This window comes from Corapipo altera, unplaced genomic scaffold (assembly GCF_003945725.1).
Source record: "Corapipo altera isolate COAL_440 unplaced genomic scaffold, ASM394572v1 0, whole genome shotgun sequence".
NCBI classification, from domain to species: Eukaryota; Metazoa; Chordata; class Aves; order Passeriformes; family Pipridae; genus Corapipo; species Corapipo altera.
Window position 1 is genome coordinate 54,982,957 of NW_020884872.1, and position 26,396 is coordinate 55,009,352.

The 26,396-nt window shown below is 43.0% G+C and overlaps 1 protein-coding gene across 3 annotated transcripts in view; it reads right to left on the bottom strand.

Annotated features, from left to right (window-relative positions):
• THSD1 (thrombospondin type 1 domain containing 1) overlaps positions 1-21,600 on the bottom strand; it is a 27,729-nt gene extending 6,129 nt beyond the window's left edge. The window contains exons 1-4 of one of the 3 annotated variants that reach the window (XM_027647809.1): positions 21,451-21,600; positions 15,078-15,216; positions 8,776-9,741; positions 554-712 (exon numbers count right to left, since the gene is read on the bottom strand). In XM_027647809.1, coding sequence (XP_027503610.1) covers positions 554-712; positions 8,776-9,741; positions 15,078-15,135 — 1,183 coding nt within the window. In that variant the 5' untranslated portion in view covers positions 15,136-15,216; positions 21,451-21,600. Of the gene's footprint in view, positions 1-553; positions 713-8,775; positions 9,742-10,092; positions 10,145-15,077; positions 15,217-21,450 lie in introns of those variants that run through there. The other 2 variants (XM_027647819.1, XM_027647827.1) reach the window with 2 other exon arrangements.
• Positions 21,601-26,396: the final 4,796 nt, after the last annotated feature.

The window sequence follows — 26,396 nt, forward strand, 5'->3', positions numbered from 1 at the left end:
TCGTCTTACAGGAGGCTCAGATCTCTTGTAACTTCACCAACTTGCCAGCAGTGGCCAGCATGCAATATCATGGACCAACAGCAGTGACAGGCTCGTGCACAGGCAGTCCCGGCACTGCCACCTCAAAAAACTCCCAGAATGGGAATCTCACACCACAGGTCACCACTAGAACCAGTACTCTTTTTAACAGACTTTTTAATAGATTCCCATTGCTTGGAGTGCCTTTCACTACTGAACATGTTCTGCTAGTCCCAAGATCTCTCTTTCAGTGCTTCTTTGCTCTCTGGCCACGACGGAGATTTTAAACTGCTTCCATGGCACCCACAGCATTCAGAAATCTTACGCCTTGGAGCATTATCTCCAGCTATCCCACAGACGCATGGAGGCTTCCACTCTACTCCATCAAGCACAGGAATGTGACAGCCCCCTGAAACAATATGACTGAAGAAGAGAGCAGATGTTTCTGTTTGACACAGCCCTTCTAACAACAGGCCCTTTGCTTTTGCCAGGGCAGTCACGCGACCAGGGGGAAGAGGACAGCAGAGGTACGTACATGCACACTCCTCCAGCGAACACAGGGAAGCCTCCCTCGGTGATCCAGCGCAGCCTGGGTTTGCTGGCGAGGAGGTGAGGCACTCTCGGAAGCGCTCCCGGATGCCATCCCCACAGGTGACACTGCAAGGGCTCCAGGGCTGCCATGGGCTCCATGCTTCTACAAATAAAAAAGCTCACAGCAATGAGGAGTGTTTCTGCATCCTTACCTTTAAAGACACAGCCATTTGTCTTCTTTTTAAAGAAAAACAGCAATAACTAACTAAAAAATGCAAACAGCAAGTCCAAAAGAGCACACAGCATCCAGAACCTGCTCCTGTTCCCATCAGAGTCTAGGCCAAAGCTTCCACTTGTTGTTTTCCTTTTTTCACCCCAAGCCCCAGCCTGCAACACAGTGGTCAGTCAACTGGCAAGCAAGTTCTGCCTGGAACAATAGCAAAAGGAAATGAATCCACCCACAGACCTTTGGAGTGGGCTGGTAATTTATATATTAATCCAATTCCTGCCTGACAAACAGTGCATTTACAGCAGGATAACTTCATTGACCTAAGTATAGTTACTGCTGATTTATATGACTGTGACAGGAGGATAAGACTACAAGGCCTAATGAAATGGCAACATTGCTTTTTCTCTTTATTATCTTCTCAGCACATGAACATGTTATTGAATCATTTATTTGACAGTTTGCAGGTCTCTTTGGTTTATTGTTTATGGTTACACAATTAACTCAAGATGAGATTTTGCATGTGCACATATTTATTTCTAGTGGAGGCAGATTCAGGTTCGAATATTACCTTGAACATTATCATTTTTAATGCGTAATAAAATCCCTCTTTTTCTTAAGACTACATCCTCATTCAATGTTCAACACTCAAACCTTATAGCAGTAAGAAACCAGAGAGAGAAAGGAGGGACCATTCCTACCCATTTCTGACAGCTGTGACACTGAAGCAGCATCACAACTTTAAATTCCAAACTAATGCACGAGTTCAGGTACAATCTTAAAGAACAAAACCCCAGGGGACCCTGCTATGGCTCAGTTGACTTGGTGGTCTAGTTTTGAAATCTGGCAGGAAAAAAAAACCAATAGACTACTTAAGTCCATTTCACTGCTCACAGATTAAGTAGAAAAATATCTGAATAACATTTTTTTAAAAGTAGATCAGGTTTTAAATAATTTATGGTGCTGCTACTGCCAACACAGGCTATGATTTTTAATTTTAGTACTGCTGCTAACATGCCCCTGAGCCCTTGACCAAGTTACGATGCTAAAGGACTAGCCAGTGTTGCATGACTGAAAATGGCTTTATGATTTCATGTTATATTGGTCGCTGCACAGTTCATAGTGTGTTATTATTTTTAAGTATCTCTAACAAAAATAAATACAGCTGTGTTTCAATAAACATGAAATTTTAACTGCTTTGGGCCCTGTCCTACAAATTTTTGTGAGCATGCCAGTATGAGTAATGTTAACGCAAGCAGCCTGACAGCAGCAGCAGGGCTGCTCTCCCGTGTGCAGGTACTCACCTGCACTGCAGGACAGGGCACTGATGTGTTGAGCTTACACTTGTGCTGTCAGCCAAGGCTGCAAAGCAGGTGTGGGCACATACTCAAGAACATTTGTGTCCATGCACGTTCCAGTGCATTTGCCTCACCTAATCCACAGTGGAGACGGGCATGGTGAGATACTCCGGTGGTGCTGTGGTTTTAAGCCCACACAACACCAAACGACCTTCCCAGCTGTTTGCCACTGACTCCACTACCCTACTGCGTTATCCGTGATCCCTTGCTATATTTCACTTGTGCTCTTCATGCACCTCTCTGCTTTAACCCTTCTGTCTCTGGAGCTGGGGAGCTGCTACAGCAGGGGAGAGGAGCCCAAAGGCAGGCTGAGCTTTCACACTCCTCCTCCAGTTTGCAGCCATGCCAGTTCCTTGTAAAGTGCAAAACGAAGCAAGATGGTTGGTGGTGTCAGGAGAAAAAGGAATCAGAGGATGTCAAGGAGGAGGGAACAGAGGAAGTTTGTTGGGGTAAGGAGCTCCACAAAGGTACAGGCTCTGGACAGTTTGCAAAATCACATCAATTAGCAAGCAAAACTATTAGTGAGGGTAGCAAGAAAAAATGTTGATAATTAGTAGTCAGTCAAGGGCTCATTGATCCCTCCTCAAAAAAGGACTTCATGGTATCACGTTATTTGGGGATCTCACAACCCTTTTCTTCATATCAGCATGAAGGACTCCCGCAGTGTCCCTCACCACTGGCAGAGGGGCTAGCTGGAGAAGGACCTACATCCTTGTAGACTACTTTGTGTGAGCAGCTTGGTGAATTCCTGCCAAAATTTCCAGTGTGTGAGCTAACTCATTTCCCTCTTTCCACATTCCCTGCTTGCTTAAACGTCTGTTAATTAGAGTCAGATATAGAGCCAGACTCAGAAAGATTCTGGTAGCCTCCAGTGCTAACACTGGTGATAGTGGAGGGTGCTCGGCAGTCTCCACATTGATGCCTGTGGGTTTCAACATACAAGAACACTTAGCAGGAGTAATTTTTTCACATTGACGTCAAACCTAAGATGTGCCCATTGCTCCCAGGCACTTTTCACTGACTTGGGCTTCGGCTAAAGGCACAGAGTTCCTTAGCAAAAACACTTGGCATCCATAGCTTTGGGGCTAAGAAATGTGCCTTAAGCAATAGGAGAGCAAGAAATGCTCCAGCTGCAATGAAAGATGGGAGATTTAAACTTCTGCAACTTGCTCTGCAACCTCCTGCAATTACCAGAATGTAAAAGAAAATGAAGCATAGTTTATTCTCCCCCAAGGAAACAAATGATTAACCTCCATTTAAGACAAACAGATTGAAAGTGCCAGGGGGAAAACCAGAAGGTATGCACTGCAAACAAGCTCTAATAACCGTGAACTTTTTTCACATACAATTGAGGAATCAATTATCAACATGAAGACTGATAAGTTAGTTTGAAACAGCTGACAGTTGGCAGGTCTGCCAACATAAAAGATACATGCAATTAACTGTGTTAATTGTTGCTCTGCATAAACATCTCTCCTCAAATTTCTGTGCTCATAAGACTTTGTGCATGCAGTGCTATCCATCAGCATAGTCAGCAAGGGACACTCAGCATCATCCCTCCAGCCTGATGCACGTGGTAGCCCTACGCACTTCAACAAGGCCAGTGATACAGGACAAAATCACTGATTATTTACAAGTTCACGTAAACATCTACGCTAACCTGGGGAATTGCAAACTATTTTTGGAAGCTGAGAACAGTTTACATGCATTGTATGGGTGTTTGGACAAGATCTTGGAAAACACCTTTCTCAGCCTTCCATGGAGATGAATCCTGGGTACACTGAAACAGCAGCATGTTCCAACGAGTTACTAATTTGGACAATGAAAGGACAAAGATCTCTTTAAAGGAAGAAAACCTAGACTCCACCTGGGAAAACTACAGTCTTTTCCCCACAAATAGGCATGTTTAAGAATTGTAGAGGCACAGCCTAAAAATTATTTTTTCCAGAAGCTAAGAGCTCAGTGACTCTCTAACACCTGATTTATTCCTAATGTGTAGAGATGAAGCATTAACTGACACAGAAGTGGATGGGGTACAAACCAGCCCATTCCCAGATCCCCTGCATTTGCCTGTTTCTAAATAAATGCAAGCCAGGTGCAGATTTAGGCTGTAGAGCTAATTGCTTCCCAGACAAGCAGGTCTGATTCATACAGTTTTATTCAGGGAACAAAAATTTCATGGAAGTTCTATGCTCCTATCTAACCCCTAGATATCCCACTTACTCCTCTCCTCCCTTACAAACCACTTTTCCCTTCAGAAGGTCTTCCCCTGACTTCCTCTTTCCCTTTTCTGGCAACAGTTGCATTTCTTATGCCCTGTTGACATACTGACAGTTTCTCCGACAGCTAGCAAAAGTCAGATGAACAAAATTCATCTCTGCTGTAGGCAAGTGCAAGAGACTTCACTGGGAGTCACACTAAAGTTGAAATTGGTCTCCAGAGTGTAACTAAGAACTGGAAAAGAAAGTTAATTAACAGCAAAAATTTGAAGGAAATATGCCTTTTTCTATGCTTTAGCGTTACTGAATAATTTTATCCCTCTCATCACAAATGTTTCAAGTAGGATACAGGCTAGGACATAGAACATCCTTCTAAGGAGTCCAGAAGTCTCACTGCTGGGGACACTTAAAACCCAGATGACCAAAGCACAGGATAAAGCATTGAAAAGAATGAGCCTGCAATTCATCTGGTGCTGGGTAAGATGGTCTAACAGAGTTTCCTACCTCAGACATCCAAATAATTGGGTCAAACACTAGGAAAAAAACAGCTGCATGACTCTAAGTCACCTGTGTCAAACAGTGAAGAGCCCACTGAGATGAACTGACTCACATCTCATTGTTAATTTTTTCACAGATTCTCCATTTAGAGTCTACAGAAAGCTGCACAAGTGCTGGCTCATGTTTAATGGATGTATTCCCCATCTTTAATAGATATATTCACAGACTTAGATAGCACAGGGTTTCTGGTGACATTCGTTCTGAGGCTGATGGCCTGGGCTGGAAGACCTGCTGCCCTGGCCTGATCAGGGTCACTGGGAGCTTTCTCCTTCCTGCTTCAAGCACAAGCCAGACTCCTGTTCCAAAAGGCTGTACTAAACCTGGCTGGGATGAGGAGTAAAGAGCAGGACTGACAAAGGATCAGGAATATAACTGATGTCTGATATATGGAAAATAGACGTGGCAAAATATCTTCTTTTATCTCATCCTCTGTGTTTTGGATGGAGATAATTTTAATAATTTAGGAACTTCGATATTTTACAAAACAATATCTCTTCTTCAAAACAATAGAGCATATGCTAAAATGAAGTAAGAACTGGCTGAGTGACAGATTGGATATGCAACTGTCAACAGAAAACCATCACCGAGTGAGAATGCATTTGGAGAGATTCCAAAGGGATTAGTATAAGGTCCAATGGTTCCCTAGTTGACATGAAAATAAATATAAAACCATTACTGAGAAAATATGTCACTCCTGTAATGACACAAGTAGATAGTGCAGTTGTATGGGGCACCATAGGCTAAGTTAGGATAATTCAAACAAAATAGATCATAAATCAGCAGAATGAAAAATGTAGGAAGAAGGAATGCAAACTGCACCTGCAGGATGGTGGACTACACACAAAAACAGTGCAAGAGGAGTTTAGAGGGTGAAAGTTATGGTAAATTTACCTAATGCAATTGGTGGAATGAAAGCAGAGGTAGGGGTAGGGGGAGTGCTACTGCTCAAGCAGCATCAGTGAGGAGGGACAGATGAACGCAGCACCCAAAGCTAGTACCCTGGACATCAAATAAAAGTGAGTATTTAAAATAACAGAAAGGGAGTCAAAGAGAATCAATAAATTAATCAAATCCTGAAGAAATGTCTTCCAATTAAAGACTTAATCTTTTCAGTTTATATCAGTACACTGAGATAATCTGGAAGGACTGAGATGACCTGGATGTGCAAACGTCTTCATGAAGGGAAGACAGTGGATGGGAAACAGCTATCAGAAAGCGACAGAGTAAAAACCAGTCACCAGAGGATGAAGCTAGATGAGCTTCAGTTATGAAACACAGAGTTTCCCTTTTTAAAGAATAAATAAATCAGAGCACAAGATTGAGAAAAATTACCATAAAAGTCTCTGTCTTGTGGTGCCTTCAATAAAAAACTGGATAACTCTTGGGACTCAACACCAGGGTAACTGAACAAAAATGAGGGCCCGTGCTGCACAGAAGCCCAGACTAGGGCTTCTCCTTGCCTTAAACTGAGTTCAAGAGGTCCAAAGCAGAGAATAAGAGACTTGAGGCGAGGTGTCTGTTGTGTAGCAGTTGCATGGTTTACTAAGGGGTCTGGGTCTATGGAGGCCTCTGCACAGTGCCCTGCAGCAGAGTGAGAGGGCTCAGGAGTGCACTTTCCAAAGGATCCAGGAGGCAGATAGCCAGCACAGGCAGCACAGGCTCACTCTGTCTGTCGTGGCTTCAGGCTGATGTGCCCCTCCCAGAACACCCCACTCTTTACAAATGCCGCCTGCAGGCTTTGAAGTCTCAGAGATACAGACAAGAAGTCAGATGTGCTGCAGTCTAATTAATTTCAGGTTGACATTTTATTTACGACTACATGGTGTGCTTTTGCTTTCATCGGCTTTATAGAGTTGATATTCTTATCGTGGCAGCTATTGACTTAACTCTGCTCTTCACAGGCATAGCCTGATTCTTTCGACTGTAGTTGTAAGGATGATGCTATTGGGGAACCCAAGGAAACAGAGCAGATTGCAGGAAGCCATTGCTTAATGCGGATCTCATCAATTAAAACAATTAAATATTGGGCACAGAAACATATCTATGTCATATGCTAGGTATTTATCTGTCAGGGCAATTATGTAGATCATATCAGTGTAACATACCACCCAAGCACAGAGGAAAAATTATAATTCTCTCTTCCTTTTTCCTTGAGAATTATCTCCATTAAGAAAATAATATGCTTTTATTTTTAGATAGACTTTTCTATGCCAAAGGAAGAGGGAGAGTGCCAACAGAGAATGCAGATGGGAAGTTAAGATGAAGGGAACTAGGTACTGAGTTTGGCATGTGTTGAAAGTAGAGGTTGTTTTTAGTACAGAGTGTTAATTAAATAGCTAACAGCTTTAGAATTTGTGAAAGAGTACCAAGTAAGACCACATGACGCTATGAAACTAATTAAGGTAGGCTGTGTCTGCACTGTGTGCTCTGGAGCATGTCCTACACTCTTGGTCTCTTCATGATGCCTCTCAGATACCTGCCCATGAAGTGCAATGACCATTTTTTGGCTAGAGTTCCTGCACTTCCTTTTCAGGGAGACCAGGTTGGGGAGGTGAGGAAAACGGTGCACACCTCAAACCTTTCAACCCACTCTTTGAAGTGTACAGATGGGAAAGACTGATTTGTTACCTATAGACACAAGCCTGCTCCAAATGGGAACATTTACTTTTACATTCCATGGTGCAGGCATGACAACCTAACCCAACCCAATCCCAATTACCTCGTGCACATACAGCCCACCCCTCACTCTGGTTGCTTTCACAAATGAGTGATGAGAAGGATATTTAGCTCATCTGCTTCCTCTGCCATGCAACTATAATTCATAGACTCTGTCAAACCATGGACTCCCACCTCTGATGCTACAGCTGCATAAGATAAAAAAATAGAATGGATAGAAAGGTTTTAAACAGGTCTGAGGAATGGGCTCAAGCTCTGTCTGTGTACTTAACTGTGATCAGTTCTGACCATGATCATTCATACTCTTGGGCACAGTTTTGGCTTCTGCCAGCGAGCATTCTGCCATGTTTGACCATGGTCCAGAGGACTATATGGACCACAGACTATCCCCAGCTGGCAGCTTGTATGATTCTAATCTTTCCTCTAAGGAAAATTTTAGCTATATGAATGTGACCCATGATCTACCAGGTGGCCTCATGGGTCAGAAAATGCACCCTGGTCTGTTCTAAGCAGTAGACATGTCTTGAAAGGCTGCTTGAAAAACCTGCAAGCTGTCCAAGTGACATGACTGTCTTTTCCTGTAGCCAAATCCTGATTCATCTCACCAAAATTTGTGCATCTAACAGGTAGGGCTCTAAACTTTCACAGTAAATGGGCTAGAGAAAAAGACACCCAAGTGAGGATTCATCCCATGTATTTTCTATACCCATGAATTACTCTTGTGAGATGCCTCGACTAAAAATCTAGACAACTACCTAGTGTTGGACCCTTGGCTTTTAGACACTTAAATGTAGGTAAGACTAATCCTACCTTTACAGTCTTCAACAGGCCAGATCTACAGCAGTAGCTTCTTTAGTCACTGAGAGGAACAAGCTTCATTTTCAGCCAGACTAGATATATAAAACATTCAAAATGCCCTAAATGGTTTTGGTTGGTACTTAGTGTTAACTTAGTGCAGCTTTAAGCTACCACAGTGGCACTTATCACCAGATATCCTTGTGTATACCTCTACATAACAGTCTATCATGTTGCCACCTGCATATGACATTACAACTATTTTGACTGGTGTAGGAGATCCAAAAAGTAGCTATTCAGTAAGGGACACCACAATCAAACTTATTTATCATTACCCACGTTGGCTGGGAAGAGTGCTGATTTTAGCTAAAAGAGGAAAAACATCAGTACAAACCCGTATTCCTTTGGATCATTATACACTCCTTAACTCTTGTTGGGAAATAGCTTCGGTTTGAGAAATTAAACAGGTCAAAGCAGTATTTGTTCTTCCCCACATCAAACAAAGTGCAGTTAAATTCTGTCCTGTTGTCTCCTGGGTGAAGGGTGTTTTCATACAGCCAAGTTGTTCTTTGACTTGGATGCTTGAGAGCCTCTTTATAGACGACAATTTTTCCACTGATAGAAGTGCACGGTGGAGAGATTACGAAGACCTGAACCAAAGTTTTGCATGTGGCTTCTGCTGCCACAACCAGTCTGCATCCAAATTTGTGGAGAAGATCTACAGGTCCTATGGAGGCAATGACGGAATGTGTTTCTAACGATGTGAGTAACACGGTGAGGTATATTTCTTGACCAACAGGTGGGCAGTCAAACTCTACCCACTGGGACCTAGAGAGTGGGATTCCTTTGCTAGTTCTAATGCCCAGAGTCTCATCAGAGCTTACTCTTCTGAATTCATAAAGGGTGCTGGTGAATATCACATCCAGTGAAATCACAGTCTCGTTCATGGCACACAACTGCTCATTTGTAAAAAGTCCAACCTGAAGGGAGCTCCCAAACACCTCCGAACTCCTGTTCAAATCAATGTGAAATACAGGCCATTCCACATGGAGGGTGGACACGCTGCTTCTGCTCCACTGCGCAGCACTGCTGTTATCACTGGGAGAGACCATTCTGAACAAGAAGTCACCAGCACTCTTGAAATGGAAACACTCAAATTCTACCGTCCCCTGGGACTGATTTGCTGGAAGCTGTTTTCTTGCAATTATCTCACTGGTGCTAGCATCCAGCAAAAGGATGGATGCATGCTCTGCTGTCACATTACCACCATTATAGTACTGATATTCCACAGGCACTGTGTCATTGCTGAAGGCTACATGATCTGGGCGCTCCAACAGGAGATACTCCACTTCGCCAAGAACTGAAAGGAAAACAGTTTCACAGCAGTATTAAGAACCAAGTAGACAACTGATTGTTTATCTACCTTATGGAAGAAAACAAATATTTTAAAAATCGATGTTAAAAAGCGGTTCTCAATCTTTTTCAAGTGAATCAGTTAGCAAAAAGAAAAAGTTCTAGCTATTGCAGTTAGAGTTCAACACCTCTCCTTTGTGCAGGGATGTGATTTGGAGCAGCTCAAAGTCCACTGCAGTAACATGTTCAAGAAGGTAAAAAAGAGTATTTTAAAGTAAACCACAAACCACCCAAAAGATTCACAGAAAACTTAATTTATCAGGATAGATTGTCAAACCTCTCAACTTCTTTCACTTACAGATTCTTAAAGTCCACTTCACAGAGGCCAGCTGTTTTTCCATTTACTTTAGCTATAATTTAGCAAAAAAAGAACAGTGGTTTCTTAGTAAACATGAAAAATGTCCCCCAAATAAAATAAAAGACGGCATGATGTTTTTTGAAGCCTCTTCTCTTTCTCTGTCTTATGAATCTTTCATTTTGCTCATTTGCATTGCAGACACTTGAGTGAAAGCTGAAAATAATAGTGATGGTGACTGCAGCACTTTTCTTGTCTCAAATGTGGTGCAACATGTCTAAATGACATCATTTCATTATAAATGGCGCAGTCTTTTCAAATTCACTTCTTGCATGACCATGTTTGTGCAAGTTGCCAAATTATTCCGAGACAGGCTGTAACTAGTGATGATATCTGAAGCAATGAACTGGGAAGATCCCATTTCCGTTCTTAGCTCAGCTAGCTTTTCTGTGTTGCCTGAAACCTAAGGATTTCAGACACAGAAAGGTTATCTGAAAAATGGGAACTGCATACATCTATTCCTGATACAGAATGCCCTGTGAGACATCTTTATTTAATTGTCTGGGAAAAGGCTTCTGAGTCTTGGATGGAAGGTGCTACGGAACTGTAAAATTTCAGTTAAAGCAATCCTTTCATAAGTAGTATCAACTAACAATACTTTGACTTGTTAAATCTGTTACACATGTCTTAAGATTACCTCAAAGAAAGCTTTGCTGGAAAAACATCGCAACTGCCAAGGCAAGCACTCAGCAGTCAAGAGTAGCAGGACTCATCTCACATAATATTAGACGCCTACCACTCTAAGCTTCAATTTAAATTAGTCACCTTGGATTCACTTTCTTCTCAGCAGGGAAAATATTCAGGAAGAAATTCATCTGACTGGCTACAGACATTTACATCAGGGTGGGGTGCAGTGTGCAGTAGAAAAAAAAGAGCCTATTACCATCAGCTATAACATGTCCTTAAAATAACCAGCTCCAACCACATACATAAAGTCCTAATAAAGGTGGCATGCACAGCCTCACACATACAAATCATGCATATACTCTTACATATATGTACTATAACTCAGTCTTTCATTTGCATTTCCACAAGATGTTGCTTCATTTGGCAGATGGATGGTGCTCATTAGCAGAAGGCTCTTTTGTATTTATTCTTCCATGGGTGGTCCTATGTATTATTGACTCCAAAATCCATCCTGATAACACAGAATTATTCATTTCCCCCATGGACTCTTCTATTGTGCTCTTATAGTATATTAGTGAACTAGAAATATTAATGAGTTTGTTCTTCCAAAATCCCTGAAAGACGAGAGGATGTCACTATTCTTGTTTAGTGTGTTAGGAACCAAGGCACAGGCACAAAGGTGAAAACTGTCAAATATTAACTAATTGTGGATGCTCTCTGAAAGCAAGGACCTGATTTTAAATACAACGGTCCCTCAGACATCCCAAGCAACATCCCACTGATTCCAGCTGTGGTGAGCACATGGCACCCCAGCAAACCTGATCTCAACTGGGACACTCAGAGAATAAGAAATAGACCCTAAGTGCCTGTAAAAAACATCTCTATGAATTGCCCAGCAACACATTCTCCTTGCTCTTCACATTCTGGTTTTGCCATGTGTGCTTGCCCATTTTTTACAGCCCTGTTCCTACCATCATCTACCGTCAATATCTCTTGGGTACCAGCCTAACTCCATTACTGTTACCACAGTTCTCCAAACTCCTGCCCTCATCTCTTTACCACATAGCTTTTACCTTCTACTGTTCCTTGGGCCCGCTATTAACTCTAGCACATTCCCACCTTCCTTGCTCATTGGTAGCATCACATCAGGGAGCACAGGACAATCAACTCTAGTGTTCAGCCGTATTGGGGAACTATGTTGCCCTGGGCTGAAGCATGTTGTATGGGGCTGGCAAGAGGAGCCAGCAGGTTTGGGGCACACTTGACCCTTCAGAGAACCTCATTACTAACTCATCTGCAAGGATTTATATCTGTACCAGATCTAGGCAACTCTTAATAAGGACAGCAGAAAGCATGCTCCAGGCCACTGTGAGCACTCTAACAAAGATGAACTTCTCACAGCTATGTTAGAACTTCCCAATGAAGTGGCTGTGAGTCACTGGGGTTTTGTTTCTCTGGGAGCGGGCAATTTCGCTACAAATTATAGAGATGCATTTCTCTACAAAGGAATTGGCTAGATTCAACTTAGCTGAAACATTATAAAGGAAAAAGAAATCACACCATGGCAAAAACCCAGCATGAAAAAATTCAATTTTAAGCTTTAAACTTACAAAAAAACCATTCAAGTGAAAGTAATGAAAATCACTGATGTTTGTACCTACTGCTTTAGCGTCCTAACTCTCTTTTACAACTGTCTTGACTCTCTTGCACTGTTTTTTTATTTGGAATGGCTGAGACAAGAAGTAACAGCACTGTGTATGTAGGTGGGAGGACTGGAGAGAGGGCAGGGAACTGCCATATCCCATCAACCCCAATGTAAATCACTTAGGAAGTGAGGAAAGTGAGCATTACTGGAGCTCAGCACCGGAGAGCTCTGGCTGGTGCACCACAGTTCACAGCATCCGTTTCCCCATGTTTGGTAAACAGTACAAGAACTTTGCACTCTTGGACAACCCACACAGCACTTTTTCATGATGCTCCCAAAGGCACCTCTTGGAAGCAGCCAGCTTCCACCACAAGCTCCTTCAGCTGACCTCCAGCCTACCATTTGCCCATGACTGTGTCACGTGCCAAAACTTAGTCCCAATTGTTTGTACAGCCAGTCAGAGGCAGCTTTCAATGCATTTGTATATTTTCCTTTGTCATTACAATGGTCTCCCACTGCAAGAAGCCTGGATGTGGTGCCAACAATCTGCCAGAGCAGTCTTTGTAAGAACTCGCTCTTAAAAAGATCAAAAGAAAAATCCTTGTTGTGACTGAAGAGCAAGAAGAATTACTTCAGGGAGCTATTTGGATACTTACTTATTTTTAAGAGTGCTTAAGCCAACTTAGGTTGTGCTATTGGCTTGTCAGCCACCAGTAGCACAGAGCTAAGAACAAAAACATCAGTAAAACTGATAAGAAATGAGAATACTATTTTGTTGTATGTTAGGGCTTTTTTAGCACTACAGTAATTTTTCCAGAGCATACTGGAAATAGTCTTGTCTGAAACAGAGAACTATATGAGTGAAATAGTTATCTAAAACCCATGTACACATGATACTTAAAGATGTGTATAATGCAGAACTGTTTGGAAGTAATTTTCTGAATTACGGACTGCCCTTTAACTGGAAATAAGGCAAAGGTTGATGCACCGAAAGTTTGCAACAGAGATTTAGCTCATTAACTGCATCTTGTAATTACATACTGCACTACACTCTGTACAGTTCAGGAATAATAGCTTTTACCTCTGAGTCAACTAGCTGTGAATGGCTACAGGAGTGGCTCACCAAGAAACAGTGCATATTGCAATCATTCATCTCACTTTTTGGCTTCAGTGAATTTAATACTTACCTTCACTGTGTTACCCGCTCAGTGCAGTATTCCTAACTGGGCTGGTTAACTTTGTCTTAATAAAGTATGAAGTGGTACTAAAAGCCATAGACAAGTGTCTCCACTTCTACTGGAACTAAATTCATCTAAAAGATGGCAATTCTTCTACAGGTTCTTTACATCTTCTAGTGATCCCTTGTTCTAGAGCAGAGATGGAGCAAGCACAGAGGCATGAATAGCACACTTAGCATTCAGTCATTAATCAGATTTTTCTCACTTATATATGGAGAACAATCTGCGTACATTTTTGGTCCATTTCTCTCCTTCATAAGGTATCTTCAGCTCTTTGGTGCATGAACTACCTGCTGCTACAGCTCTTTCCATAAGTGGGGATTAACCACTCCTTTTCCCATTTTTCCATATTGTAGACATTTCAGCAGTGCATGGCTTAATCCTTAGCATGGTTTGACAATGTGCTACAGCTGCCACAATGTCTGCTTTTAAACTAGGAATGCAAATTTCTAAAACATATGTATTGTTTAGGAATTAAGAGTCCCGTTTTCAACATTTCTAATTCCCTGTGCGATAAGGAATTAATTCCCTTTACAAATCTACTTCCTACTTATTACATTCATGAAAAGGATAAGACACTATGCATATGATGCCCCTCAGCTTGTAGACATCTTGCAGTTGTCTGACTGAACTTACGATGTCTAACCTCCCTCCCTGGCAGCTGAAGGTGAGAAGGAGGTACTTTTTCATTCTACACATCTCTGTTGCAGATGGGTAGGAGATGCTTTCAATATGTGCTGATTTGTGCATGGACTACTCAAACGAGACTGATTGTCTCTGACTACCTGTCTAATTTTATGTGACCAACACTGAATGATTATGAATATCACCCTTTCCATTCTTACACGGTCAGAAGAAAGAACACTTCTGTTGTTCTCAAAAGCTCTCTAAGTGGCAGCTTAGGTCCATCAGGTGGGGGGCTCACTCAGCCATAGCAGGTTGCCTGTACTGTAGATGCTTACATCTCAGCCAACCATAGTAGGTTCCTTCTCTAGTAATGGAGAGAAATAGGTAGTTGTGTGGCGCAATTCCACCCATCCTAGTACAGATACCTAAACCAGGTCTATTTTCCATGATGTTCATTAAATATTATGAAAAATAAGTCTGACAAGCGAATAGAGTTCTAGTTGCTGCTTCTATCACAGCCAGTCCCTTGATGTCCATGGAAATCTGTTCATTTATCTTGTTTAATACTCTGAGCAAATTTACAGCAGGAAAGGTTCCTGCTGCTCTGATCTAAAGGGACAGTTTATGCAAGTTGCATTTTCCACCTAAATATTGCATAAGATCTAACTTCTGTGCATATCAGTGGTAGCTTCTGTAGCATCTGATTTCAACAGATCACCTGGAAACATAAATCCAAAACTACCTTGTGAATGTGCATAGTGTAGTTTTCCCCTGATAGCTCTAATACTCACCGTAGTCACAGAGCACTACTAACAATAGATTTGAAAAATCTTTCAACATCTGTTTCATTCTGACCAGTGAGATCCCAGGTTCTTTTACTCCTCATGTCCTTCTTCAGCTCCAAAGTGCAGGCACGTTTTCCAAGAACACCTATAAGTTAAAAAATTACAGCTGTCTCGACTTTGTTTCATAAAATACAAGAAGAAAGACATCTCACTAATAAGCATAAAAAACCCCCAAACTATTAATCAACATTTCCTCCCCATCTACTTAAAATTACTAACACTGTATCAATGGATCTGAATAAGCACAACTACAGTTCACTGTACAATAAATTTTTCGTCCGGAAATGTCAGCTCCTGAGCCAGAACAACAAAGACAGATCACAACACTGCACTGAAGTAACTGCTGCTGTGCATGTCTTATACTAAGACCAAGGCTCACAATAGCAAAATAGTAAATATTTTATACAAAATATAACTCTGATCTCAGCACATATCGATATTGGAGATTTATTGCTGCTTCACAATTCATATCACTTCAGGCTTCGTTTCATAACTGCTTTCAGGTATGAAAGAAGCTTAGTAGCAAACTACTTTTTTGGTCCTCAAACTCCTCTGTAATTCAGGTCCGGTAATATATTTAGTGATATTACTAGATTTATAAAAGATCTATAACTGCTTTTCATGTCATTCAGACTGATCAGATGGAGAAGGTGCTGACTTTCACTTTTTCCTCCATGATTTTTTAAGTTTACATTCTCTGCAGCCTTGGCTAAGCCAATATAGAGTTCTTTTTGGCAAGTTTCCCAGTTTTATGTCCATGTGGTTTAAACTAGTCTTTATGAGTCTCATAACAATTAAATAAAATAGGTTGGAAGCACAATGATAGCAGCAAAACCAAACAGTTTGCTTCAAAAACATAAGTAGGAGGGAATCTAAAAAGAGAAGTTCAACTCAGAGGCCATTCTCAAAATATAAGAATTGCTCTTCTGTGTTTCACAGGAGCACTTGCAGGTCACTCTTACTGTGCTAACCATCACACAAACATGTAAGAAAGGTCTTGATCCATTAAGTTTACAACCTAATTTTATGAGAGAAATCTGGCACTGGAGCAGGCAGAAGTTAGGAATGAGCAAAACTGCAGAGAATAAAGGTAAAACGTAGGAACCAAGTACGGCAAAGATCAGGTACACCTTTAGGAATCACAAATGAGGTATTACTACAATTACATTGCTCGACTTGTTGAACTAAAAGGCAGCAGATGTGTTATTTGAAAGCTTTTTGAACTGCTCTCTGTGCCAAGTGGCTGGAGAGAATAATTTCTAAGAAAAGACTAACAGTAAAAGCCCATTACAATAATAGCTGTACATATCTGAAAGGAATAATCATCATCTGGCCCACGAACTTGACAAGATTCCAGAAAGGATTAGATAGGGACAGTGATACGGTCACCACCCACGATTTCACTTCATACGCTGTAAATTACAGGAAGACAAACCTTATGCCTCAAGAGAGGGGCAGGTTGCTAGCAGAGGGTGGTGGAGAGCCAGCCTGCTTCCTGGAGCAGCCACTCCTTAACTGTCCCAGGCTACTGGCAGCAGGCACAGCATCACACTGGGACATCATTCCTAGCCTGTATTGTTCCCGGTAATTAATCAGTTAATGAAAACAAAGAATCGAGGTAGCTCAAGGAAAAAAAAAGCAGGTTTCAGTTAAAAAAAATAATTGCAATAGATGCCTTGGCCTCTAGCACAGCTGCTCAAGGAAAATAGCAGAAGTTATGTGGCACTGCTGTAAACTGCTCTGAAATAATGAGGGGAAAAACTACTTTGTGGGCCACAACCATGATTGTGCTGGATGATTTAATGGATCCTTTCCATTTCTAGCTTTCCAAGCTGTGTATTTTTCAAATGATTTTTACAAATACTTCTTTCAGAGAGTCACACACAGGCAGGTGAAATTCAAATAATCCTAATCTCAGTCTAATGAGCGACACACTACATGAAGGAAATGAAGCTACGGAAGGGAGAATAAATCCTCAGGAAGAAAGAAAAAGCCTGTGTGGGAGAGCACTCTTGAGGGAGGTAGTTGCCTTACATCTTAATTTGCACATCAGCCCAACAGAGGAAAAAGCAGCATGGTTCATGAGACAGAGCACCAGCAGGAGGCACAGGGACCAGACCTGACTTCTGTTCCTGCCACTGCCAGACATATGATGTCAGCAAACTGCATCATTAATCTGCTCCCCTCCTTTCCACCCCATTATTTCATACTCTGTTATTTATAGAGCACACTCTTCAGGACAGAGACTCTTTCTAACCAAGCCTGTGGATGGAGCCCAGCGCCAGAGCCCTTGGGTGTTTTGGTAACACCAATCATTTGTCAGACCCAAATCTCTTTCCTTCTCACCCTTCCCTCTGTGTTATCTTGACTTGCTTGGGAAAAGACTCCAGCATGCAGTGTGGGCAACACTCAGGCTAGAACCGGAGTATTTGAAACAGTACCAAAACTAACTTTCAGTTAGTGAGATCAGGTACCTCTGGAAGCCTAGCCCGGGGCTACTTCACCCTCTGCACACCTCTGCCATCACTGGATTGCAGCAGGAGCCCTCCCACCTTGCACACATATAGCTACTTTAGGCTACCGGCTGAAATACAGCCCTGCTTTTGAACAAAGCTCCAACTAAACTGTCTCCTCGAACCCTCCCTGAGTCCTTGCACCTTTTCTAGCTCAATTCTAATAGCACTTCTAAATGCAAGAATTGCTGACCCATTTTTGGTGTATTATTGCCCCTCTCCTTCTCCTCTCTTTCTGCATAGGTTTGTTCCTCTCCCCTCCTTCAGTTTTCCCTCCTTTTGCCTCCTCTTAGTTTTGGACAGGCCTTACACTCAATTCAGAATTTTCCTCTCTCCTCTGTCTTCCCTAAGCCAACTTCTTTCTAGATTTGTTTTCATTTTTAGGTCTTCTTCCAAACCCTCCACATCTTTCCCCCCTGCTCTATTATTTTTCCACTTTTCATACATAAAATTTTACTTTTTGAGGCAGGCAGTGCATCTCAAATGGCTTCTACTCCATTCAGATCTTCTAGCTCAAGTTCATTAACTTAATGAGATGAAAAGTGATTGAACAGAGAAGGCTATCAGACTTGGAATAATTGGCTTTTTTAATTTATTGCTCCCGTGGACAAGTATGAACTGAGGCTCTATTGTGTGAGATGCAGCAGAAGCACAGCAACATAAAAAGATGCTTTCTTCTTCCAAGAGATGGTGTAATGGACTGATTGGAAGTGGAAGACTTCCTCTCCAAGGGGAATTTGAAATGACAGATGAGGAGGACATAAGCCATAAAGTGCCTCGGAAATGAAGACCAAGAGGCTTATGTGTAACGCAAATGACACGGGAAAACTTTGAGTCCCTGCTCTGCAACAGATTTCCTGTGCGATCTTGGTCACGTCACTTAGTTTTCCTGTGGCATAGCTCTCCATTGAAGACAGTACCTCACTATCTGGTACGGGTATTACAGGAATAAATCCACATAAACTGTGAGGCTTGCAGGCACCACAGTGTCATGACCTGTGTAAGAGCCAAACATGAAATTTAAAATTTTATTTACAATATTTTTTGCAAATAAGTAACAAAATAGATTACATATACTGTCTATTAGAAACACATATATTAATCTATTCAAATAATGCCCCTATTTCTCTACATCATTAAAATCATATAGTATTTTGTGATCATTTTGGTTTCACAAAAAAGCTCTTAAAATCAACTAGCCCAAACCAAAAACAAACCCCAAGCCAACTTGATTTATGACTCCCAATACTTTCTGCAGCAGTATCCAAAGCCACAGTACGGATATGATATTTCAGAAACCTGCCACATCTTCTGAGAGCCGTCACCTGCTGATTGAGCAGTTACTACCTTTGCCAGCTGCAACAGTATAGCATTCAGTGCCTACTCCCACATCCTAAGGGGGATGAGAGGCAAATGAGCCTTGAAGTTAAGAAAGGGACATCAGGAATTAATCAGATCCTCCATCCAAGCACTGAGTTTATTGAGAACACAAACCCATGGTACTCAAAAGCTCTGTGCTCTGGAGCCTCATTCATGCAAAGGGAAGTGCCACTGATGGATCCCATATTTCACCCTACCCATGAGCACCTTCAGTCCTCCTCCTCTTTGCAAACGCCAACAAGAGCTGAGCCCTCTCGCGCCCCAGCCCAATCCTCCTTTGGTAATAGGCCTGTCTTGGCTCATCTCTTCTCTGAGCACAGCCCCGGTTTCTCCTTGTCCCCCAAACCCCATAGCTCCAAGTGAAGGCTGACCCAGCCACAGCACAGAACTTAGAGCACACGTGAGAGCAAGGTGGAAGAAGGGCTTGGGGAAGGAGTAAGTGTGTGTGCAGGGGGCTGTCAGGTTGAGAAGTAATCCTCTTGGAGCCAATCTGCCTCCCCCCCGAGCACTGCCCCAAGCGCAAGCACCTATTCCAGCCACCCCAACAGACCCACCAAGAAGCCAGCCAGCCATCCAGAGTGATGCTGTCAGAAAAATAAAGATATTTACTGGAATTTAAATCAAGTGAAATGTTGACAGAATGCGGGGGGAGGGGGTAATCCCAGATGAAAAACAATGTCCTTAATAGCTGTCCATTAGTTAACATATTTTAGTTGTATTTGCAACCCAAAATCTGCACAATTCTGGCTGTGCATGAGAGGCTGACAGTAAAATAGGCTAGAGAGAGAAAAGCCTGAAAGTCCCTAAATCCTCCCTACATTTCACAAGCAGCACTAACAGCAAAAAAAAATGTGTATCTGCAACATTTCCTCAAATTTAAGGTATTTTATCTGTATGGTAGGAAAGAGATTAATTATTTTCAACCAGCATACGCTTATTGCAATGGTATTAGGCAGCTATTGAAGTGTTACTACCTGCTGGGAATTTCAGAACTTCCCATATAATCTTTCTCCTCTGACATTAAAGAGGGAACACCTCAGGTATGCATTACATTTTATCAAAATCTAATCACTGCTGACCAGTCAGAGTGGTCAGAGCAAAAATATGCCACTTCTCAGAAGATACTGAGCTCAGCCAGAAACACATCTATGTGATGTCTGCCACAGCAGGGGGCTAGAGCTGACATTCTCAAAGGCATCTTTCATTCTTATTTACACATCCAACAATTTTACATTGTTATCAGATAATGGTTTTATTAAAATTATGCATCTAAATTCACTAGGCTGAAACTGACAGCATCAGATCCCCTGTGTACACAGAAAAAAAAATAATAATTAGCTGGTAAAGCTTATTTTCATTAACATTTGGGGTCATATCCCACAAAATCCTGGGATTTCTCAGCCCCGTTCTGATAATAACTCAGCAATTCATGAGCTAGCTGGCCAGCAACATCTGTCCTTTGAAACCAAAGGGCTTACAGTAGATAGAATATATAGAAAATATTTACTTCCGAAAACGTACAGTGAAAATAAGCTTACTAAGCATAAGGAGATTTGGGAAGGTGTCCAAGAAATAATAAATAAAGAATGCAAAGAATTAAATATATTAGATCAGACCTTATGGCATAAGGGAAGGAACGCAGTCATCCGTTCTTTCCTTCCCCCTCTAGAGAGTTTGTTTTGTTTTTGTTTTTTTTTTTTTTTAAATATATATTGTTCACTGTTTCTGGAATTCCGCTTTTAGTGCAGTTTATTTTAAAGATCACAGTATGGGGAATACATATTGCACAGCTGAAACAATGAGAAGTACGTTTGAGAAGCAGGTCTGAAATATCATGAAGTATCCGTGTTAAAAAGAGAACTGGAAAGCTTTCTCCTACGGATTACCTTGGTTTTAGCGTTTGCTCACACGGTTTCGTCTGGTCTAGCGACTGCTACAAAGTAGAAACCACGGAACGTAGTGAAAAACACTAAAATTAATCCTACTTATCACGGACTCAGGTGAGAAACCAGTGCAGTCGCTCCCAATGCCAGTGCTCCCAGCACCTCGGGAGCGCTGGAACACCGGGGCTCCGGGCGGGACGGCCCGTGCCTCCGGGACACAGGCGAACACAGGGAAGATCTGGGCGGCGGGCAGGGACAAAACCAGGACCTGCAGTCACAGGGGTTGTTTTTAAAATCCCCCATAACCGAGCGTCACGGCGCGGTCCCGTCCGCGCCCCTCGCACCGACCGACGGGCTCTGCCCTGTCCTGCCCTGCCTTTGCTCGCCGGGCTCCGCGCCTCCCCACGCCGCCTGCCCGGCTCCGCGCCCGGGTCTGCCCGGGGCTCCCACCGCCCCAGCCCCTCGTCACCGCCGCCGCGGGGGGACGTGCCCGCGCCCCGCGACCTCCGGGCTCGGCTCGCCCTCCGCCCGCCCCGCGCTCACCTCCACGCCGCTGCCCGCGGCTCTGCGGGATGGGGCCAGAGAGAGATCTTTCCCGTGGAGGAGATGCCGCCGGGGCTGCCCTGGGCGCTCGCTGCCCTCCGGCGGCGGCGGCGGCGGCGGCGTGAGCGCTGAATGGCGGCGCGGCTGTCAGCGGGGCGCGGAGCGCGGCGGGCGCCGAGCGAGAAGAGCCCACGCCCCTGGCGGCGAGGCGCTGCCCGGCTCTGCCCAGCCCAGCCCGGCCCTGCCCTGACGGGGCCGCGCCGCCCTCACACGCCCGCCCGCCGAGCTGCGGCGGCCCCTGGGGCAGAGGGCACTGGGGAGGGACGCGGCCACCCGCCGAGGGGAGGACGCGCCGAGAGTCTCGGCCGTGTGCGCCCCCGGTCTGGGCCGGCGGCCGGCCCCGATGAGAGAGAGCCCTGCCGTACCCCGGCCGCGCTACTCACGGTGCGGTGCGGTGCTGTTTGCATCGCAGCCGTACGGACCGGCTGAGGTCACTTGGTCTGTTCAGCCTGGAGAAGGGGAGACTGAGGGAAGACCTCATCGCTATCTACAGCTTTCTCATGAGAGGAAGCAGAGGGGCAGGCACTGATCTCTTCTCTGTGGTGACCAGTGACAGGATCTGAGGGAATATCATGAAGTTGTGTCAGGGGAAGTTTAGGTTGGATATCAGGGAAAGGTTCTTCACCCAGGGAGTAGTCTGGCACTGGAATAGGCTCCCCAGGGTAGTGGTCACAGCACCAAGCCTGACAGAGTTCAAGAAGCGTTTGGACAATACTCTCAGGCACATGGTGTGACTCTTGGGTCTGTCCTGTGCAGGGCCAGGAGCTGGACTTCAGTGATCCTTGTGGGATCCAACTCAGGATGTTCTGTGAAAATCACTCTCCTGCCACTCGGCACCTGCCCCGGCACAAGCTTGCACGTTGTTGACATGAAGAGAGCAGTGGGCAGGCAGGAGGCCAATATCCAGGGTCAGCAAGTAAGCTTTCAGTGGTGAAGACAGAACATCAAATGGCAAAGAGCAGCACCAGCTCCTTAATGTGCCAAACATCACATATACATGGGTATTTGTCATGTGCAGTGTTTACAAATAATGTTCAGGAACTGTTGTTACATGATAAAACTATCCTCTTGCAGATCTTTCTTAAAAAAACCCTTTCCATCTGTTTTTATGCAACAGACTCAGATATTTCACTGACATAGAGTCTATGATTTAAATACAGACCAATGGATACCCACATACCCACCAAGCTATGAAAGAGTTTCAAGGAACATTTAAATCAAGCAATGTTACATGTAATGAATCTTCCTGCTTTTCCTAATTTATTTGCAGTAAGTGTGGGCATGACATAAAGGTCCAAGAGTAAGTAAATGTAAGTAAGTTTTGGTGTCCAAAATTATAAAGAGATTAAAATGTCCCTCCTAGTTAACTTGTATCATCTATATGACCAAGAAAATACAATTTCCACATGACCCTGGAATCCCTGCCCCAAGTGAATGCTGAGACCAAACAGCTGATTAGCCACCCACCGCTGTCACTCGGCTCTGATCAACCTGCGCTAAAACCTTTTTCCGTATGCTAGCTGGGGTCTGCGGTGGTTAATGATTCACAGGCACACTGCCATCTGGAGTCCTGACAAAAACCTTCAAGAGGGCAAGATAAACACTGAGGAAGTCGGACTGTATTTTGAACAGCAAAAAGTGAACTATTAATTTATTCCAGGCTGGTTTTAAACATTTTAATTTTAATAATCCAAATTCCTAGTATTCTCCTGGTTTGTTTTAATAGAGGTGTGTACAGCTTTGTTAATTCAGCTGTCTTTTGGTGTCTGTAAGATTATGTTTGATATTTTGGAGGGCAAGGGATACACACATGTGTGTATCCAGTCTGATAAGTGAAGGACACTGCGTTTTGCCACCAGACACTTGCAGCTACACAATCTGTTATATGTCATGCGGTGAGATTGCTCAACCCTTCCTTTGGATGCTTAGGAGCTTTCTGTGCCCAGTCCTGGTCTGCGTGACTCTGGCAGCAAGAATTCGGCTCCAGGGAGTGCCACTGTAGAGGTGCTAAGGTACAGAGGTGCATAGTTGTGCCAGGAGCTCCAAGCGGATGCAGCGTGGTACTGGTTTGGTTTGAATGAAACAGGAAATAAATCACATGTGGTAATAAAGAAAATAATACTAAAAGTAGATTCCAGATGATGGAGAAGTTCAGAGGAGAGTGAGGTGAATGGCTCCCTGCTCTGAAATGTCTGCTCAAGTCCCAGGACTGAAACTCCAATCTCACTTGCTGCCTATATTTAACATCTGAAAAATCTTACATTGGTGAGTGTATTGTCAGGCTTTTTTCCCCAATGAACACAATCTTTTGAAGTTTTAATCACTAAGAAAAAAATCTTTTTCCTCTGTTGTAATGCAGAGGAGAAAGTAAAGAAATCCACACAGCAGGAAAGAGTCTGGAACATGTGGCAAGATGTTTTACTTGTATTGCAGTATTTTGCACTTACTATAGTGCCTTTGATCCAATGGCCTTAGAGTATTTTATGAGTTATGAATGATCTTTGATCTTTTTGTTTCCCAATCCTGATGAAAAAGGCTTTGTCTTGTTTTTTTTGCCAGAGTAAACTGATTTGCTTGAGATTGAGATTATGCTCAAACTGTAAAGCTAGAAATGAAGCCAGGATGGCAGCTCAGGTCACTGTGCTCTTCCTCTGTGCCTTCTTTCAGACCCATCTCACCTTCCAAAAGGGAACAGAGTCCAAAAAAATAGTGATTCAAAATCACAAGTTGTCCCTACGTTTACATGGTAAAAATTGTAAAGACCCTGGATAACAGAAGGATGAGCTCAGGATAAATACACAGGCTACTTTATTAAACCATTTGAAGCACACTGGATTATGTTTGCGCATAACACACCTGCTCTGATGCTAAGGACTAAGATCTGTCTTTGTTAACATGCCGTCCAAATTTCATCAGGAACATATTTTTCATTAAAATGTTTCAACGGAGCTGGTCTCTGAGGCATCTGAGTGGCAGTGGATAAAATGCTGGGTTTCCTTGCCATTAGAGTTGATTGGTTTCCCTGAAGAGGGAGAAACTAATAAAGAAGGAACAGGAGAACAAGAGAGCAGATGAATACTCATTTAGTCCACAACCATAATGTTGAGAACAAAATTAATTTAGACACTGAAGAATACCAAGAGAGAGTGACCTTTAATTGCTGATCCGTAGCACCAGCCGCCAGTGAGATAAACAAGCAGGGAGCATGCAGATGGATCCCACCAGCGTGCAGATTCCAGGTAGCCGCTGTGCTGAGGTGGCCCGTGTGGATGAAACATTAAAGACAACCATGGCAGGAAGGTCAGACAGGAAAAAGCATCATGGCCTGTAAAAATGGGATTACGTGTCTTCCAGCTGCTGGCAGCTGTGCAGAAAGCACTTGCACATGTAGTGATGGGCAGTGTCAGGGGCTGTGGGCAGCTGCACCCTGCTCAGCCAGGCCAGGGCAGCCACGCTGACTCCAGCCACAAGCTGAAACAGATCTGCTTGATTTTACCCAAAACAAGTTATGGGTACTTATATGAAGGGCACCGTCACCAGATTGGCTGTGTTGGTGGTTTTCAGTGGGCATAAGGTGCTCTGTTGGTTTCCCCACTGCCAGCACAGTTGGGTTGGGAAGAAAATGTCTTTTTCTTCTGTTGGCATAAAAACAAGATCATGTAGTAGCACATATTGTCTACAGACCACCGGGTGTGAAAGCGGAATGGCTGGCTACCGAATTCCCTCTCTGCTCTGCGTAGGGGGGAAGAGATGTGACACTATGTGTGATTTCTATCTATGCAAAATATGCTAAAACCCTCCTCTTGCTGATATGAAATTGACCTCAAGTTTCCCAACGGGAGCAGTAATAATATCCTGACTCAGAAAGAGAAGCATGTGAGCCAAAGAAATTTCTATTCGCCTTCATCTGCACTGGCAAAGGAGAATTACTTGTGAAACCCCCAAAGCAGTGCTGGCTGGGATACAAGATAGTCATCTGTTGTGGATGATCAAGGTAAGGGCCAAAACGGTAATATAAATATTTGGTGGTTTAGGGGAAACTTAAAAAAGCTGGAAACTGGAGGCTGGAAAAAAGGAAGAAACTGAACCATGTCCTTTCCTAAATGATACCTCTTCATTGTTCAGGAAAATTTCTCGAGCTATTTAAAAAAAAAAAAAAAACAGAGAGAGAGAAATGTTGCACTGCCTGACTACAGTCTTGATTGGAAAACTGACAAGAATATTAATAATTTAATGACCAAAGGCATTTAAATTAATAAAAATAAGTAGAAAAAAAAAGGTAAAATTGTCAGACTGTTCAAAATTAGAAGCATAAAGCTGGTAAAGAACTTAAAAGAAGATGAGATCTGCAGTCAGTAATGTTGAGTGATAAGGTGTTTGTGTAATTTTAATATATATTTAAAACAAAAGACTGGTTGCTATTCAACTGATTCACTGTTATGTGAAAAACCTTTTAATTGGAATGCAAAAGAAACACAGTAAATTGTTCTGTTCTGGTTTGAGGGTGAAAAACAGATGATAAAGCCATGTTCCAGGTTGGTAAGAAAATAATTCCTGTACCAATGCAAGCCTGAGAATGTAAAATAAGAGCAGCTCCAGTTAAAGAACTTAAAGTCTGCATCTCTGGATAAGCTTGCATCCAACAGTTTGTAAATGTTATTTGCCCAATCACTTGTTCTGAGATGCTGTGGAGCTTTGAGACCACTGGATGAATTATCATCTGTGGGTTTTTATTGATTTAATTGGTTTGTAAAAAGAGAGCAGCCCTGGCTGATACAGAGCTGTCAACCTTACCCTGATTCCAGACACAGGGATGCAAAAGCTGATAATCAAAAGGGAGAGCACCATCACCAATGCCACTTGACAAAAGTTGGTGGAAAATGCAT